The sequence below is a fragment of the Lynx canadensis genome, chromosome C2 (genome assembly GCF_007474595.2).
Source record: "Lynx canadensis isolate LIC74 chromosome C2, mLynCan4.pri.v2, whole genome shotgun sequence".
Classification (NCBI taxonomy): Eukaryota; Metazoa; Chordata; class Mammalia; order Carnivora; family Felidae; genus Lynx; species Lynx canadensis.
The window spans coordinates 37,886,479-37,905,169 of NC_044311.2; the positions used below are offsets into that span (position 1 = coordinate 37,886,479).

General features: G+C 36.5%; 1 protein-coding gene across 2 annotated transcripts in view; it reads left to right on the plus strand.

Moving 5' to 3' along the window:
• PLS1 (plastin 1) overlaps nucleotides 1–18,691 on the plus strand; it is a 104,595-nt gene that overhangs the window by 63,484 nt on the left and 22,420 nt on the right. For both annotated transcript variants that reach the window (XM_030329309.2, XM_030329310.1), the window contains 8 exons: nucleotides 1,733–1,896; nucleotides 3,964–4,093; nucleotides 7,783–7,915; nucleotides 9,697–9,778; nucleotides 12,569–12,734; nucleotides 12,816–12,958; nucleotides 15,468–15,563; nucleotides 17,142–17,337. In XM_030329309.2, the coding sequence (XP_030185169.1) occupies nucleotides 1,733–1,896; nucleotides 3,964–4,093; nucleotides 7,783–7,915; nucleotides 9,697–9,778; nucleotides 12,569–12,734; nucleotides 12,816–12,958; nucleotides 15,468–15,563; nucleotides 17,142–17,337 (1,110 nt within the window). The remainder of the gene's footprint in view (nucleotides 1–1,732; nucleotides 1,897–3,963; nucleotides 4,094–7,782; nucleotides 7,916–9,696; nucleotides 9,779–12,568; nucleotides 12,735–12,815; nucleotides 12,959–15,467; nucleotides 15,564–17,141; nucleotides 17,338–18,691) is intronic.

Sequence of the window (18,691 nt, forward strand, 5' to 3'; positions counted from 1 at the left end):
AAAGTGCTGCCTAGGTCTTGGTAGAAATGAATGAATTAGTAATCTCTTCTTTGTTTAGTACATGAACTTTACTCTTTATGACTCATGGACATATAATCCTGCAATATTTATTTAATGATATTTTGAATAAATAATTCACTGATGGAACAAATCTGACAGCCAGATAATTTACTCTGTATGAAGGCAGTGCTAACACTAGCATAATATGTACTAGCTTTATTGACCAGATAAATTGTTCCTTAAGAACCTACTATTCCCTCTGATAATTTGTACGAAACAACCTTTCCCAGAGGCAGAGGGACATGCCCATCCAACTTACTAGATGGGATATTTTGGGGTCTCTAGGGAGAGATGAGAGGTGAAAATATTTGTCTTTTTTTCTTTTTTTTTCCTTTGTAAGTTATGGTAAAATAGACATAAAATTTACTATTTTAAGAATTTTTAAGTGTCCAGTTCAGTGGCATTAAGTACATTCATGTTGTTATGCAACCATACCACTATCTCTATCTTTAGAACTCTTTCATTTTCCTAAACTGAAACTCTCTACCCAATAAATACCAACCCCCCATCGTGAATAACATTCTATTTTATGTCTGTACCACATTTTGTTTATCCATTCATCTGTTGAAGGACATCTTGAGTTGTTTCTACCTTTTTGCTACTGTAAATAACGTTGCTATGAACAACATTTGTCTATCTCAAAATATACGAAACAATTCTGAACTTGTACTAAATAATGATATTTTGCTCTAAGTTCGAAGAAAGTGATATTTTTATTGCAATGTCCAGTAGTTTAGCTTATTAGCTGACTTTTGAGATTATAGCAGTATTTTGGTTATTGGTAGATTCTATTTTAGAAACTTTCCACTTGTTCTGCACACTATTAAGTCTAAAAGTTCTTGTCTTTATAATTAATTGAGTATAGTGAGGACAGCTCTTTTCCTGAAAGGAAAAAGTAAAATACAGGAAACACAGCAACTTTTACCAGATGAACGAAGAAAGCCTATATAACAAGGTGGATCCAGGCAACTAATCAGACAGTCCAAAGCCATGTTGCCAACTCTGGGCAGAAGTGTTTTGTGTTGCCTTTGTTCTATGTCAAGAAGTGTTATCTAGTCTCTAGGGAAAACCCAGGGAAGGGCATCTCAGCGATAACGTGAAAACACCTGGAAACCCTTCCAAGAGTCCAAATATAGGTGTGAAATTATTTCTTGAACACTTGATGGAAAAACTCCATCAAACATGGTTCGGCCTACATAATGGTATCATAAATACATAATGAAGAAGCAATGAATTATTAACAAATGAAACAGAAGTGCCACCAAGTGAAATGTAGAACAGAGATACCTTATGTGTATTTAATATGATGCACATATTTTATAGAGAATGTGGGGCCTGCAGATCCATTTTGTAAATTCTGTGAGGTTAAAGTCTGGATGGGTGTTCTGCTAAACCTGAGTTTTTCATCTGTCAGAGCATTGTTCAAACTGTGCACTTAAAATACACATGGTAGTCCTAAACCTATGGGGATAAAGTCCATTTACTACGAATATTTTGATAAAGTGTATAGACTCCCTTGTACAGTTCAGGTGCAGGAGAAAATGTTACCGCCACTTGTGAGACAAACCTGAAAGGTTCTACCTGCCTGTGAATCTCCCATGAGGCCTTCAGGGTGCACACCTTGAATAAAGAGTGCAAATGAGATTTGACAATTCATAATTTATCTTTACAGACATTGACAACAGTGGGTATGTTAGTGACTATGAACTACAGGACCTGTTTAAGGAAGCAAGCCTTCCTCTGCCTGGCTACAAGGTGCGCGAGATTGTGGAGAAAATTCTATCAGTGGCTGACAACAACAAAGATGGCAAAATCAGTTTTGAAGAGTTTGTGTCAGTAAGTAATTCAGTTTTCTGGTTACTGATCTTTTTGCTTTGAGAAGAGTTTTAGTAATGTCATTGCTCTCTGGTCAAATCTGGGTTCAGAGACCAGAAAAAACACTGCTTTAAAATGATGAGTAGGATGAAAACAACAATAGTGTCCACAAATAATTCATAAAACAGAGGGGAAAAAAATTCTCAAGTTGTTGGAAGTCAGATTTAAATAGTAATAGCTTATGTGCTAGTAAGACTACAGTTGAGTTCAGTGCTTATTGACTATCTGTGTGTATAGAATGTTTTAATGTCTCAGTACTTGGTCTTGAGAAATGGAATATTTTTGTGTGTGACTGAAATAGCTAAGGTATGGAAGCTATGGAAACTGGTTATTTCCTCATGCTAAGTGATATCTTTAGTTTCAGCAAATGCCACCAGGTAAATCCCAATGCTGGCTATGATAACATGGGTGTCATTATTAAAAAGTACCTCAAGGCTCAGGGAACCGAACAAGATGAAAAATAATACATGACTCAACTGACAAAAGAAAAGTAGATTGTAGCACTGAATATTGAATATCTTGTGTTTCAAAAGGTCAGGCCAAGAGAGATGGCCACACTGCCATTGCCAGCCAGCAGTTGAGTGAGCTGCCACACCCTTCCACCACCACCACCGCCATGACTGTATTTTTCATATGAAAATATAACCATTAATGTAATTGATTAAATATTTGTGAAATGTGAACCGTCTGGTTTTGCATCCTTTGTTCACTAAGCAAAGATTTGAGCTCCTTTCTTGCTAGGTTCTGCTAGGCACTGTGTGTGAATAATGCAATGAACAAAAAGAGAGACGATCCCTGCCTTCAGGGACTTTACATGTGGGGAAGCAGGGTCACACAAATGGCTAAAAGAGATCTATCGTAATTGCTAAGGTAGAGCAGTATGGGTCCCTTGAGAGTTCATAGTAGAAGGAGCTGAACTTGCTGGTGAGGCTAGAGATCCCAGGGATGCAGAGAACGTGTCGGAAACTATGAAGACCGAGCTGAGATCTGAAGTAAGATGTTAAACAGGTAAAAGGGGTTGAGTGGGAGAAATGAATGATGTGCGAGACAGGCTGGCTTCAGGGTTGGTGGATACTCTCAAGCACTTGGAAACAAGTTGAGCTTGGATGGGGGGAGATGGTGAAGGTAAGGAATGCAGCTAGAGAAATAAGTTGGGGTCAGGTCATGCAGGATCTTGTAGGATTTTCATTTTTATCGTAAGTACAATAGGAAGCCAGTGATGTAGGAGGAAGAGAGTGTAACGTGACATGATCAGATGCGAAATTTTAAGAACTCACTCTGGAGTCACCTGCATGGCCCAGTTAGTTAAGCACCCGACTCTTGATCTCTGCTCAGGTCATAATTTCACAGTTCATGAGATGGAGCCCTGCGTCAGGCTCCACACTGTTGGCACAGAGCCTGCTTGGGATTCTCTCTCTTTCCTTCTCTCCACCCTTCCCCCCACGCATGCCCTCCCCCACCCCAAATGAATAAACTTTAAAAAAAATTTTAAAATTAAAAAACAAAAAACCCAAAAATACTTCACTCCGGCTGCTGCTTAGAGTACTGATTAAATTCAGTCTGGCCAGTCACAAGAGTGATTGGGAGAGGGTGTTTGTCCAAGCTATGTTATTTCCTGTGACACCTGACTTATTTATTTTAACATGTATGCATTTGCAATGTTCAGACAAGCAAATATCTTCACTAAAGCATTTAAAAATCTTCATCATGTAGTTATTCTTTAGTTTTCAATACAAAAGATCATGACAAGTGTAGGAGAATAATTTCAATGCATTCAATTTAAGCTTAATAATAACAAAGTTTCTTTTAGTCCTTGCAGTGCAAACGTTTGTACATTTTGTGTTATGGGTAAAATGACATGAGCGCTGTCTATGCACACAAGCAATAAGGGTGAGAATCCCAGATGAGGATTTATTTTGATGTCATTCCAAATAAATAAAGAAGTCTAAATAACTTGTAATTCTTCATGTTGAAAGGTTTTTTATGATGATTTGACCAAGGCTCAATTTTACTTATATTCCATTCCAGCTGATGCAAGAGTTAAAAAGCAAAGACATCAGTAAGACGTTCCGCAAAATAATTAACAAGAGGGAAGGGATTACTGCTATTGGAGGAACATCATCCATTTCCAGTGAGGGCACACAGCATTCTTATTCAGGTAACTTCCAACTCTAAGTTTGATCTTTCATTCATTGACTCATTCACTGAGTCTGATATTTCATCAAATCTAAGATGCTGTTCATTGTAATTCACACCATTGTTTTATGTACCATTGAAAGAAAATCAGACTATAATGTGCCATCAAATTTGACATGCCTCTCAGTTTCAGAGCTGTCAGGATGAAAAATTGTAGAATCACTGAAATCAGTGGGTCCCTACTATGTGTCAGGCACAGCACACAGCACACAGCAAAGAGATTAGAAAGAACAAAATAGAAATTGTTTACATTTCGGCATTGACTGTGTTCAGTCATGACCTCTGAATGGATTTTTCATCTTGACTGGTGAATTGAATTTGCTTTTAGGCCTGATCTGAGAATTTATGGAGAGGTTTATTGCAAGGACGTTTCCCTTCCATTTTCCAGGACCTGAGATTCCTGATTATCAAGCAACTGGGTGACTAGAGAGCACAGTACCTGATTTGCTGAATCTGATAGAATCACTGGATTGTTGCCCGGTGGGAAATCCAGAGTCACATTAACTCTTAAGATGATATGTCTTACCCCATGTTAAGCTTACTTCTCGTGGTCGAGATGTCTGAGAACCTTTGGCCCAGTTCCTTTTGTTCATAGGAGTATAATTCGAACTGTGCTCTTTAAATTATTAACAAAAACTCACTGTAACTTTTCCCCCTTTTCCTTTGAGATCCGAATCTGTTAATTGTCCTGTTGATTGTTTTCCTTTCTAACTGGATTTTTCTATGGCAATATACTCACACTTTTCCCACCCATTGTAATTTTTTTCTATCCTTTTCCCACTAGAGAAGTGTGGTTAAAGTCATTGGCCTGTAAATGCTACGTCTATTTTGATAGGGATTCAGTCCTTAATTCCATTTCTACCTACGCATTCTAATGAAAATGTTGTCAAATTTTAAAAGATTTTAAAAGATCTTTTTACTGAGATAGAATATGCATTTAGCAAAGTGCTATAATCTTACTAGTACAGCTCAGTGAATTTTTGCATGTGTAAACATCCATGTAACTGCCACCAGATCAAGAGAACACATTTCATCACTTTCACTGGTTCCTTCATGCCTCGAACAGGAACTGTTTCTCCCCAGAGGAAATCACCTTTCTGATGTCTGTCACCATATATATTTTTTTCTCATTTATTGTGGTATAAGAGGCACATAGTAAGAGCATACAGTGTACTATTTTTAAGTATATGGCTTGATGGTTGATGATTTTTTTTTTTACATAGGAATATGTACATGTGTAAACGATTACCCATGTAAATATTACCTAGAACTAGGTATGGAGTATTTAGTAGCTTTTAAAAAAGAGCAGCTTTATTGAGATATAATTGAGATGCTATGAAATTCACCCTTTAAAAGTGTATAGTTCAGGGGCGCCTGGGTGGCTCAGTCGATTGAATGTCTGTGCAGGCAGTGTAGAGCCTGCGTGGGATTCTCCTCGCTCCCTGCCCCCCCCCCCCACCCACTCTCTCTCTCCCTCTCTCAAAATAAATAAATAAACATTTAAAAAAGAAAGTGTACAGTTCATTAGTTCTTAGCACATTCACAGAGTTGAACAGTCATCACCACTGTCTAATTTGAGAACACTTTCATTACCCCAAGGAGAAACCCCATGCTCATTAGCAGTCCCTCCCAATTCCTCCTTCCCCTAGCCTCTGGCAGCCATTACTCTAGTTTCTATTTCTGTAGATTTGCCTATTGTGGAAATTTCATGTAAATGAAATCATACAGCAGTGGCCTTTCACTTGAGAGTTGACAGGCTCCTTCACTGGCATAATATTTTCAAGGATCACCCATGTTGTGACATACATTATACGGCATTTTTTATTGCTGTACAATATTTTGGTTTTTGGATGATATCACAGTTTGTTCTTTTGTCTGTTGATAGACGTTCAGGTTGTCTCGGCTATTATGAATAATGCTGTATGAACATTTGTATACACATTTTTGTGTGGACATATGCTTTAACTTATCTTAATACCTAGGAGTGGAATTGCTAGGTCTTTTGGTAACTCTGTGTTTAACATTTTTAAAAGCTACCAAACTGTTCTACAAAGTTGCCGCACCATTTTGCATTCCCACTAGCAATGTATGAAAAGTTCCAATTCTTCACATTCTCACCAACACTTGTGATTGTCCATTTTGTTTATTATAGCCATCCTAGTAGTTGTGAAACAGTTTCTCAATCCCATTTCCTATACCTGGAACATCTTTCCTTTCCCTGCCCATCTTAAAAATCCATCTTTCAAATTGTACCTTCTCCATAAAGCCTTTTCTTGACCACCCCAACTGGAAGTGATTCTTTCTTTCTTTAAATTCTCTAAAACATTGCTTATATCTCTCTTGTGGTGTATTTATATCCCTTATGTTGTATTTCTTTGTATATCTTTATCATAAAGACACAAAGTTACCACAAATGGAACTAAAATGGAAGGTACCATATCCCATTGATGTTTAAATCCCTAGATTCTAAGTCTCTGAGGAGGTATGTATGGTGAAGCAAGAAGATAATCTTAAAAGGCAGATTATGATATGTACAAAAGAGAAATATTAGTAACTGCGTCTGTGTGTGTGTGTGTGTGTGTGTGTGAGTGAGTGATGGATAACATTTTGGGAGTGCCTGCCAAATATGCCCTTAGGGAAATTACCTAATTCTAGGAATTGGGGAAGGTCAAGTCACCATACGCTACTCTGTAATAGAAATGGGAATTATGGGGCACCTGGGTGGCTCAGTCGGTTAAGCAGCTGACTCTTGATTTCAGCTTGGGTCATGATCATGGTTTGTGGGATTGAGTCCCACCTTGGGCTCTGCACTGACAGTGCGGAGCCTGCTTGGGATTCTCTCTCTCCCTTTCACTCTCCCTCTCTATTCTTGTTCTCTGTCTCAAAATAAACAAACCTTAAAAAAAGGGAACTATTTTCTTTGAAGATTTATGTTGTTAAATGATTTTTATATTTACAGAGTAATAATAAAGCAGTAGAACATTTTTCTTTTAAGTTTTCTTCCTATTCTTCCCACTGCTTAGCTCAACAATATTTTCTGTCTAAAGACCAGTGTACCCACAGAAGAAGTGATATGTTGAGAAGTTGAGGATGCAGATGACTGAGAATCCTCATATCTAGACTTGCATCAGCTTTCTTATAGTAGGAATTCCACAGAAATGGAGCTGTTTTATTCATTCAAATAACTCTTGATTGAAATTAGTATTTCTGTTATAAGCCCCAGATCACAACTCTGTAAATTTTGGTGGGGGTTGTGGAGTTTATTGTTGTGGAAATTTGTTTCTTGTATTTTTAACCCTGGTGTGTGTGTGTGTGTGTGTGTGTATGTGTGTAATCTGACCTCTGAGTGTCAGCTTCTGATTCATTAGCTTTCAGGAACAATATGTATTAGTAAAGATTTTAGAATCAAATAGAATATTTATTGTGCTCATTTAAGCTATACATCTTCCTGTCCCCTAATATATCAGATGAAAAAGTGGAATGAATTCCCCTTTCTCTTTAAGCCCTTATGCCCTCTTAAACCCTTTAGTATTTTAGTAGAGTTTTAATAATAAGCATTTATTATCTTTGAACATAAGTTAAAAAGTATGTTTTTGTAATATGGTTAATTTTGTGCAGTGAGGTTTGCTAACTAAGATTTTCTGTTTCCAGAGGAAGAAAAAGTGGCTTTTGTTAACTGGATAAACAAAGCTCTGGAGGATGACCCTGACTGTAAACATCTCCTACCCATGAATCCTCATGATGGCAGTCTTTTCAAATCACTTGCGGATGGCATCCTTCTTTGGTGAGTCAAACTTTAGGTTCAGGGAGATATGTTCTTTCTGTCTCCATTGATGAGCATTCCATGAAAACTACAGTTCTGCGAACAAGTGTGTAGGTATTAAAGAATTCATATTACATAGAAAATTAAGTACCAGAGCGTCCCCACATTTTTCTTCAAAAGCAATGTCTTCTTTTTCTGGTGACTTTTCCATCTATTTCCTTAATAATCCCAGGAAAACTTTGAGTTATTCCTCTGATGTATTTAAAAACATTCACAGGGGGCACCTGGGTGGCTCAGTTGGTTAAGCATCCAGCCTTGGTTCAGGTCATGATCTTGTGGTTCACGGGTTCTGCCCCATGTGGGGCTCTGCGCTGACAGCTCAGAGCCCGGAGCCTGCTTTGGATTCTCTGTCTCCCTCGCTCTCTGCCCCTCCCCCATTCATACTCTGTCTCTTTCTCTCTCAAAACTAAACATTAAAAATAAAATAAAATAAAAACGTTCAAAGGGTTTTTTTTTTTTCACTTTCAATAAGGGAGTATTGACTGGGACAGGGACATGAGGACATGTAAAAGAAAGATCTCATTTGTGCTTAAATGAAATTAATGTTTTAAATCAATCTTGTCATATCCTTGGCTCTTTGCAGTATGTTTCTGCTCACTAGGCTGTAAACTCTCTCAGAGCATTTCTTTGTCTCTGTTGTGTGTACCGTAACTATAGTTCCAGCATACTTCTTTGTACAAAGCAGGTGTCTTTTTTTTTTAAGTTTATAAAGATAGAGAAAACTTACAAAGAAGAGAATAAGTATCACAGATATTCTTATTACCCATAATTATCTATCATTAATATTCTGGCATATTTCTTTCAGTCTTTTTTCTGTGTTTTTACTTAAAAAGAAAAAAAAAACCCAACCTACCCTCAAGTACAAGGTACTAGTTTTTAGAATATAATATGTAAAATAGACCTTGACCTCCACCTGTAATGCTGATCTCTTCCTCTGACCTTCAGAGGAGATTCCTATTATGAGCTGAATGGATATTTTCCTGTCTTTATTTTTTGTTTATTTTTATTTTTTATTTTTAAGAGAAAAAGAGGGCATAAGTGAGCAAGGGGCAGAGAGAGAGACAGAATCCCGAGGGGCAGAGAGAGAGAGAGGGAAGTGGGGCTCACCCAAAGTGGGGCTCGAGCCCACCCGATGCAGGGCTCGAAATCATGAACTGTGAGATCATGACCTGAGCTGAAGTTGGATGCTTAACCAACTGAGCCACCCCAGCACCCCATCCTATCTTTATTTTAAAATGTAAAATAGATTCTAAAATCTAGAGATAAATTTTATATTAATTTCTTTTAAATGTTTGAAGTTTTAGAAAAACCATGTCTCTGGCTCTTTCTGCAACAGTAATTTTGACACTGTTGATACCACTTTATGAAACTTGGTTTTTTGAGGATTTCTTTGTTTTACATTTCAGATTGCTGAATGTTGATGGTCATTAAATGACATAAAGACAGGACTCACATAAAGAAAATGCAAGTTTTAAAAACTTAGGAGGAAAGGCTAAGATTACTATTGTAGTGGGTGATGGATTTGTTTTAGGTTAGGGAATATTTCTTAAGTTTTAAAAAGTAAGTCCCCGATGTGAATCACAGTATAATATTTAAAGAAATGGATTGTTATTACTTTTCAAAATTTAACTGTTTTGTCTACTTGCAAAAACAAACTAAAAAGTCTTAAATTATTTAACTGAAATTATTTATCTTAAATAAACTCGGAGTCTTAAACTAAATTATTGTCATTTTCTCTTTAGCAAGATGATCAACTTATCTGAACCAGATACAATTGATGAAAGAGCCATTAATAAGAAAAAGCTCACCCATTTCACTATTTCTGTAAGTATTTGTCCTTTGCTACTAATCATGTTACAGTGCTGTAAAATGTAAGGCCTTTATTAATGGGTGGTTAGGCCCAGGTGAAACCTTTTTTTACTCCAGTTTTATTGAGAAATAATTGACATACATTACTGCGATGGTTTGACTTACATATATTGTGAAACGATTACCACAATAAGTTCAGCTCATATCCATCTTTTCATAGAGTTACAATAAAAAGAAACAAGGACAAAAATTTTCTCCTTGCAATGAGAACTCAGAGGATCCACTCTCTTAAAAACTTTCCTGGATATCATACAGCAGTGTTAGCTATAGTCATCATGTTGTACATTACATCCCTAGTGCTTAACTATCTTATAACTGGAAGTTTGTACCTTTTGACCACCTTTCTCCAATTTTTCCTCCCCTCACACTTTGCCTCTGATAACTGCAAGTCTGATCTCTTTCTCTATGAATCTGGTATTTTTTGTTTTGTTTTGTTTTGTTTTAGATTCCACATATAAGTGAGGTCATATAGTATTTGTCTTTCTCTGACTTATTTCACCTAACATAATGGGTTCAAGGTCCATTCATGTAAAATGTTTGATTTAACGTAATTTCAGTTTCCATAAAAACTAGGTTTTTATTAAATAAAATTCAGCTGCATTTTGTACTGAATGAAATTAAGATTCAAAGTGCTTTGAATGAACTTAAGGTAGTAGTATTCAAGTTATATAATTGTAATCATTCAGTTGTTTTTACTTATTTTTATTTTTTTAGGTTTATTTTTGAAAGAGAGAGAGAGTGCATGCACATGCATGTGAGCAGGGGAAGGGCAGAGAGACAGGGAGAGAGAGAATCCAAAGTAGGCTCTGTGCTGTCTGCACTATGGGCTCTACCCCACAAACCCATGGATCCAAAATCAACAGTTTGACCCTTAACTGCCTGAGCCACCCAGATGCCCCGAGTTGCTTTTCCAATACAATTTTTTCTTTTTTCTTTTTAATGTTTGTTTACTTATTTTTGAGAGAGAGAAATCACACACAAGCAGGGGAGGGGCTGAGAGAGAGAGGGAAAGAGAGAAACCCAAGCAGCCTCCGTGCTGTCAGCGCAGAGCCTGACATGGGGCTGGAACTCATGACCTGTGAGATCATGACCTGCGCCGAAGTTGGACGCTTAACCGACTGAGCCACCCAAGTGCCCCCAAGTTGCTTTTATTAACAAATATTTGCTTGATACTGTTGTTCTTGGTTGAAATAAGAGTACTGTATAGTTTTACCACCTGTTTTACTATTTCACAGAATTTGGGTTATTCTTTTTTACTATATTGTTCTGTAGTCAGCTTCTCCATTCAAGTCTTATTGAGCTCAGGAATTTATAGTCACCACACTTTTCCCCTCAAAATCTCTAGAGCAGTGGTAGATATTAGTATTTACTAAGTACTTACTAGTTACCAGTCACTGTTCTAAACAAACTGATGAATTACCTCTTTGACTCTTCCCAGCACTCTTAAAATAAGATACCTATGTTTTTACAGATGAGAAAATTGAGGTACTGAGAAATTACCCAGGATATAATCCCAGTGGTCTAGATCTAGAGCCCATCCTTATAATCACTATGGTATACTGCCACTCTTGTATCATGGTAGCAATAGCAACTAGTTAATACACTAGCCACAGCTGCAGCTATTAAAAGTGAGCTACTGCTAAGCTCTATCCTTCATTTCTATTGGCAAATACAATCCTTGATTCTGCTAAAGTTGTTTAGTCTCTTTTATGAGGAAGCTACAACCTTGGGGCAGTTGGTACATGGTTTATCTTGGACTATTAAGGGGTACTCCCATTTCCTGTTATCCTTGAGAAGTATTGAATTGACTGTTGACTAACATGGCTTTCTTGTCTCCCACTTTCCAATAAGCCAATAATATTGCATAATCCTGGCAGGAATTCTTCAAGAAGCCATTTCCGATTGCAGTTGCGAGAAGTTTATTTTCTTTCACATCTTGTGTCAGGATGCTTTGTTTAGTATCTAATGATTGATGAAAATATTCATATATATCATAGAATACATGTGTCACAAAATTTTTTATGGCACTGACCCTGAAATGCAGTGTTTCTCACTATTGTACAAATTTATTGTTTGGTTTTACTTTTAACATTTGTATGCTGTATGTTAAAGAAAATAAAAAATATTATCTAGCTATTTTGCAATAACTACAGGATGGGCCTGAGGCCTAAATCTTTTACAGTTTTATTTTTAGAGATAACATTCTAGGGGATAATAGTCTAGATTTTTAGGAGGCTTGAAAGAGTATTCCAAAATAGAATGGGAAAAGACAGATCTCTGAAAAGGAGCAAAGTGTTAATTTGGATATTAAATCTGTCATATTGAATCAGTAACTTTAGAGCTCTGGGAATAGATCTGCTGGGATACTACCAGTTTTCCATGAAACTTTATCCCAAAGAAGCCTCATTCAATTTGTAAAGGACTGCAAAGTTGCGATAATCTAGTTTTTTTACCTCATGATGACGGGTTTATGTAGTATTGTGATGTATGAAAGAAGAGAAATAAGATAGGATGAAAATGACATATAATATCTATGAGTTGCAAGGGAGAGAGATTGAGTAGTAAAGAGACGGTTAAAACCATAGGTTTTTTTTTTTCTTGACTAGGGTATTTTGCTTTTGTAAATACTACGTATGTTTTAAAATCTGAATTTTCACAATCTATTGTTTCTAATTTACTTTCAAAACTAGTTGATAAGACTTGAAAAGTACTTTCTCACATGTATTTTTCCTTGTGGCAATTCAGGAAAATTTAAACCTGGCCTTGAATTCTGCCTCAGCCATTGGTTGCACAGTGGTCAACATTGGTGCACAGGATCTCAAAGAAGGAAAACCTCACCTGGTCTTGGGACTTCTCTGGCAGATCATCAAAGTTGGTCTTTTTGCCGATATTGAGATTTCCAGGAATGAAGGTAGAACCATAAAAAATATTTACTTTTCATTGACATCTACTTACTATGGGAAGAATTTATATTTCATTGTTTTCCTCTCAGCTCTAATTGCATTACTAAATGAGGGTGAGGATCTAGAAGAGCTGATGAAGCTTTCTCCAGAGGAATTATTGCTGCGATGGGTGAACTACCATCTGACCAATGCAGGATGGCGTACCATCAACAACTTCAGCAGCGACATTAAGGTTTATATTTTAATGCTCAACGTTGTGACATAAATAAGGACATAGAATGTAAAAACGCAAAAGGTGTTCAGACATAAACTTGAAGTGTAATTCATAATGACACAGTGTAGAAAACGAAACTTTGTGTTTTTCTGTCTGAAGTGGAGCTCCCAATTATAATTGCAAAATCTTTTCTTTAAAAAAAAATGAGTTTCAACTGATGGTTACCAGAAAGAAAGAGGATGGGGGAATGGGTGATGAGCACCAGGTGTTGTATGGAGGTTTAGGGTTGTTGTGTTGTTGTATACCTGAAAGTAGTATTAACTGTATGTTAACTAACTAGAATTTCAATAAAGTCTTAAAAAATAAAAAGGACAGGGGCGCCTGGGTGGCGCAGTCGGTTAAGCGTCCGACTTCAGCCAGGTCACGATCTCGCGGTCCGTGAGTTCGAGCCCCGCGTCGAGCTCTGGGCTGATGGCTCGGAGCCTGGAGCCTGTTTCCGATTCTGTGTTTCCCTCTCTCTCTGCCCCTCCCCCGTTTATGCTCTGTCTCTCTCTGTCCCAAAAATAAATAAACGTTGAAAAAAAAAAAAATTTAAAAAAAAAAAAATAAAAAAAAAAAAATAAAAAAAAATAAAAAGGACAAAATACTCTTTTTGCAATAAAAAAAATTGGTTTATTGATATTTAAGAAGAAATACAACTAGCTGTGAGAAGGCACTGTGCCAGCAGATAAAGTACTTTACCATTTCATATGCCACAGAAAGACTAAATTATAATGAAGATGTCAGTCTGTTAATTTGAACTAAAAATTCGTCTGTTCACTGGACGAGAGGCCCTCGTGGACCTCTCCAGTCCAACACTCTTACTCCCACTTTGCCAATAACCAGCTAACAGGAGACCAAATATCTGAGGGCACAGGGAATCGGTAGACAAAAGGAATTCTTCGGGTATGTTTCTCAACCAAAGTAGCCTGCAATGCTTCCCTCCCTACTGGGAGAGCTTGTTGAGGAAACTGTAACATTCTGTATGCCTAACAGCTCTCCCATGGTCACTTCCCTGGCATGCATTGCCAAACTCGGTCCCTGTGACTCCTTCTTCTCTATATTTCCCACCCTCCAACCCCAGACTAATCAGCATTAGCATTTATTTGCATTTTCTGTAGATATATTAACACCTTCAATCAGATTATGTTTTTGTCATAATGGGCTTAGATGACAGTCTCTTTCTTTGAAATGACATTATATTTCTCTTTCATCTATTACATGCTCATTTAAAATTTAATCACTTGATTATAAAAGAGCTGATATTCTGTGAAAAAAAATAAAATAAAATTTTATTTTGGGGGTGCTCTCTTATTTTAAAATTCAGTTCATCAGATATTTATTAAACCCCTCCCGTGGGGTATTCTGCAAGGCACAGGGGATACAAAGATTTAACTCTTGAGAAGCTTACCAGTTACACAGGCAGGTACACACTAGTAGATGGATGTTTCAGTTATCTATTGCTATATAATAAGCCACTCAAAATGTTATAGCTTAATTTTTATATTTATCGGTATACCCAGAAAACTTATTTTGGGATTTTGTTTTTACCTATAGGGAGTTTTTTCCCGTTTCTCCTCAATGCCTTAATTAATAAATGAGTATGTCGACACTCTTAAGAAGCATTATTTGGAAATAGGGAATCTTGAAATAAACCCCAATGATGTCTAATATGATGCTCATAAAATTGTATTATGTACTGTGTATCTTCCTTTCAAAAGGTTAGGATGATACAGAAGCCCAAAGGTCTACTGCAGAAATAAATGAATTCACTTTACCCTTAAAAAAGAAAACTTAACAGCTTAAAATAATATTGTTTCTCATGATTCTGTGGGTTCATGCAGCTTGGTTGAGTGGTTCTACTTCAGATGGTTTTGGTTGGGATCACTAACTCATTGGCATTCAGCTGTCAGTTGGACTGGTCTGGAGGGTGCACGAGGCCACCACTCACATGTGTAGTGCTTCACTGTGTCTCCATGAGGCCTTTCCACATGGCTAGACTGGGCTTCCTCACAGTCTGATAGTCTCAGATGGTTGGGACTTCCTACATGGAGGCTAACTTCAAGAGGGAGGAAGCAGAAGCTATTAAGGCTTGAGCTTGGAAACCCCAGAATATCACTTTCACTGCATTCTGTTGTTCAGAACAAGTTACAAGGCAGTTCTGAGTTTATTGGCTTGGAGGGTTAATGGCTGGAGGGTTCCAGAAGATAATGCTTGACCCTAATCTTAACCAATGCTGATGCTTCAGAGCGTAAACAAATGAAAAAGTGAGGAAGGATATTCCAAGTATAGGGAACAGTGTTGCTAGAAGCTTTGAGGTGCAAAACAGCATAGTGTATTCAGGAGCCTATATAAGTTTATAAGTAAAGTTACAAAGTTATTCCATTCTTCAAGATGAGGACAGTTTCTTCAGTTTGAGTACTGTTTTCCTAAATCAAATGATGCTTTTATTCATTTTAAAAGTTCTATTTCATTTCTTCCCTTGAAGGATTCAAGAGCCTATTTTCATCTGCTTAATCAGATTGCACCTAAAGGTGACCGGGATGATGGACCTGCCATTACCATTGATCTTTCAGGATTTAATGTAAGTACAGTTTTTGATTAAAAATTTTATTTCGATAAAATATACATAACAACATTTACCATTTTAACCATTTTAAATGTACATTTCACTGGCATTAAGTACATTTGCATTGTGTACCGCCATCACCACTGTCCATCCCTGAAACTTTGATCATTCTATAGTGAAATCTGTACGCATTAAACAATAACTATTCCCTTCTCCCCCAAGTCCCTGGTAACCACTGTTCTACTTTCTATCTCTATGAATGGAGAGATAGCATGGAGATGCGGGGCTCGAACTTGCGGACCGCGAGATAGTGACCTGAGCTGAAGTCGGACACTTAACCGACTGAGCCCCCCAGGCGCCCCTCAATATGTATTTCTAAAAGATAAAAAAAAAAAACCTTTAAAGATATAACCATAATACCTTATCATACCTAAAACATTAACAATAATCTGTAATATTATCAAAATATTTAGTCAACACTGACATTTCCAATTGCCTCATAAATGTCAGATTTTCTTTTCATAGTTTATTTGGATCAAGATCTAAATAAGATCCACATATTATAATTTGTTCATGTCTACATTAGGAACTTTTTATTGTTGTTTAATAGCATTGAATCTATCACTTTCTCTGATTTTGTTTACATTTTTACTTTTTTGTAACTGGTGCACAGAATGAGGTAAAATTCTTGGTCATAATATACGCTCATCATGAACCCATTCATGTCCCTTTTTTTATTTATCTTTATTTGTAGTTGTTTGTTTTAAAATTATAACAAGTCCGTCCGTATGAACCCTCAATCCAAGAAAGCTAAGACCTTGATATTAACTTACATTTAGCTCTATACTTCCCTATTCCATCTTTCTGCCTCACCTTAATATGATAATCACCATCTTGAATCTTATGTTCATTGTTCTTTTGCTTTTTTTATATAGTTTTCTTTCAAACAAATATATTCCTTACAAAATTACCTTTTTCATTCATTTTACTTTTTAACTTCACATGAAATTTATTATCTTGTATTTAAATTACTAATACTTATTTTGAATTATATTCTAATATTGCTAAGAGTCACTCATATTGTTGTATATCACTGTGTACATATAACACAGTTTATTCATCTGCTTTCCTGTTGACAAGTATTTGGTTTGTTTCCAGGATTTTGCACTTGTGAAAAGTGCTGTCCTTCTGATTTTAATATGATTTTATTTGTATCCCAGCTTGGTTTTCATTGAGAAAAGAATTTATTGAAAATATTATTCAGGGTAGAATGGTTGAGACAACTAAGCCTCTTAGCCAAAAGGCACTCCAGTATATGGCCTTGACCAAATTATCAATAATTTGACCAGTAGGAGCTGTTTGATATGATATTTGAGAGTTTTGTTGAGTATTGCAGCAATGAGGGAGAAGTATTCCTCTGATCCCAGCAAGAAAACTCAAGAGAAATTGATTTAGAATTTCTGCACATTCTGACCTTATTTTGACCCATCATTTAATATATTTCCAGAAACGTGATTGCTTATAAATATGTATATCAGTAAACAATTATGGCAATCAAAAGTTTGACCATTTTTGTCTTATTTTGTTATTTAGGAGAAAAATGACCTGAAGCGTGCTGGATTCATGCTTCAAGAAGCAGATAAACTGGGCTGCAGACAGTTTGTTACTCCTGCAGATGTGGTTTCAGGCAATCCTAAACTTAATTTAGCTTTTGTAGCTAATCTGTTTAACACATACCCATGCCTCCATAAGCCCGATAATAATGACATCGATATGAATTTATTGGAAGGTATGTTCTTTTTGCCTTAAATTGCTTCACTGTATGTATCTTCTTGTGGTGTTGACCTGCTTCAGTGTCAGAGGTAGGGAATGATGGTGGGAGATGAAGTTTACTGTGTGTAGGCATGTGCATCCATTAAAACGTTCAAATAGGGAAAGTGGTTATTGGTTTTGGTTCAGAGAGAATGCTGGGGTAAATCTTACTTGTCTGTCATTTCTGCATAAGAGTTTAGTGAAAACTATCATACATTTAAAATAGTCTCTTAAATGACCACATAACTCCACCACCAATATGGACAATGAATTATCTATTGGAAAAAATAATCACTTTGTAGCTTTTTTTCTCCTTTGAAAGCTACAGTTGGACTCCAGTATTGTTCTCTTTTTAATGTTTTTAATGTACATGAAAAAATTTTAAATATTCATTACTTGTCTTGTCGTGTGTGGGCTACTGTTATCTGTCTCATAATTTATAATACTTTCCTATTTTGCTTCATGAAATGCAGATTTGACCCCTCCTAATGTAGGTACTGTATTTAGTACTTTTCTATACTCTAAATGTATTCATTCTGAAATTCTTTTTATTAGTACTATTTATTCTTTCTATCTGAGTTGATATTTATTTTTTGCATTGTTCATGCTGTGTTTTTTCTCTCTTAATATGCCTAAAGAATGATGACAAGGAAGAAACACAAATGAAACTTACTTAGAATATCAGAGCAAGGTTTGATTATGTAAACTCTCCACCGAATTTGCCTTCTATAATGCTGGGATATTATAGTTGTAAATACATTTAAAATCAGTTTTGACAATTGGATTTCATGATGTAAAGCCTTTATCCCTCTCCCGTGAATAAACAAACTTACCTTTCAACACAAGTAATCTTTGAAAGGATCTATTTAGGTTCTATAACATTTTTTTTTTTGGTATTATTTAGCTATGGTACATTTCTTGAATGTCATTGAAGCTTACAATATATGAATCATAACAACAAAAACATTCTCACCATCTAGTTCTTTGTCCCCATCTTTGTTTCCTAGCCTCTCTTCTCTTCTTCTCTCATTCTCACACTCTCACAGATACACCCAAACCCACAGTAGTATCAGAACTAAAGGTAAAAACAATGGCAGCATTCAGAGCTAGGGACTGATCCTAAAATATTCTCACTAGTTGCCCTGGTCTGGAGAAGGCAGTCTTCAAGTAGGGATTCTTGGCGGGGAGAATTCGATGTTGCAGTGCTCATTCTCTCACGTCGCCCACTGTACTCCCTTCCCTCCCTGGGGAGATAGACTGAGAAATCAGTTTCATGTTCTTCTCTTTGACTGCCACAACCAGAGGTCCATTTCCTTGATGCTTTATAATTA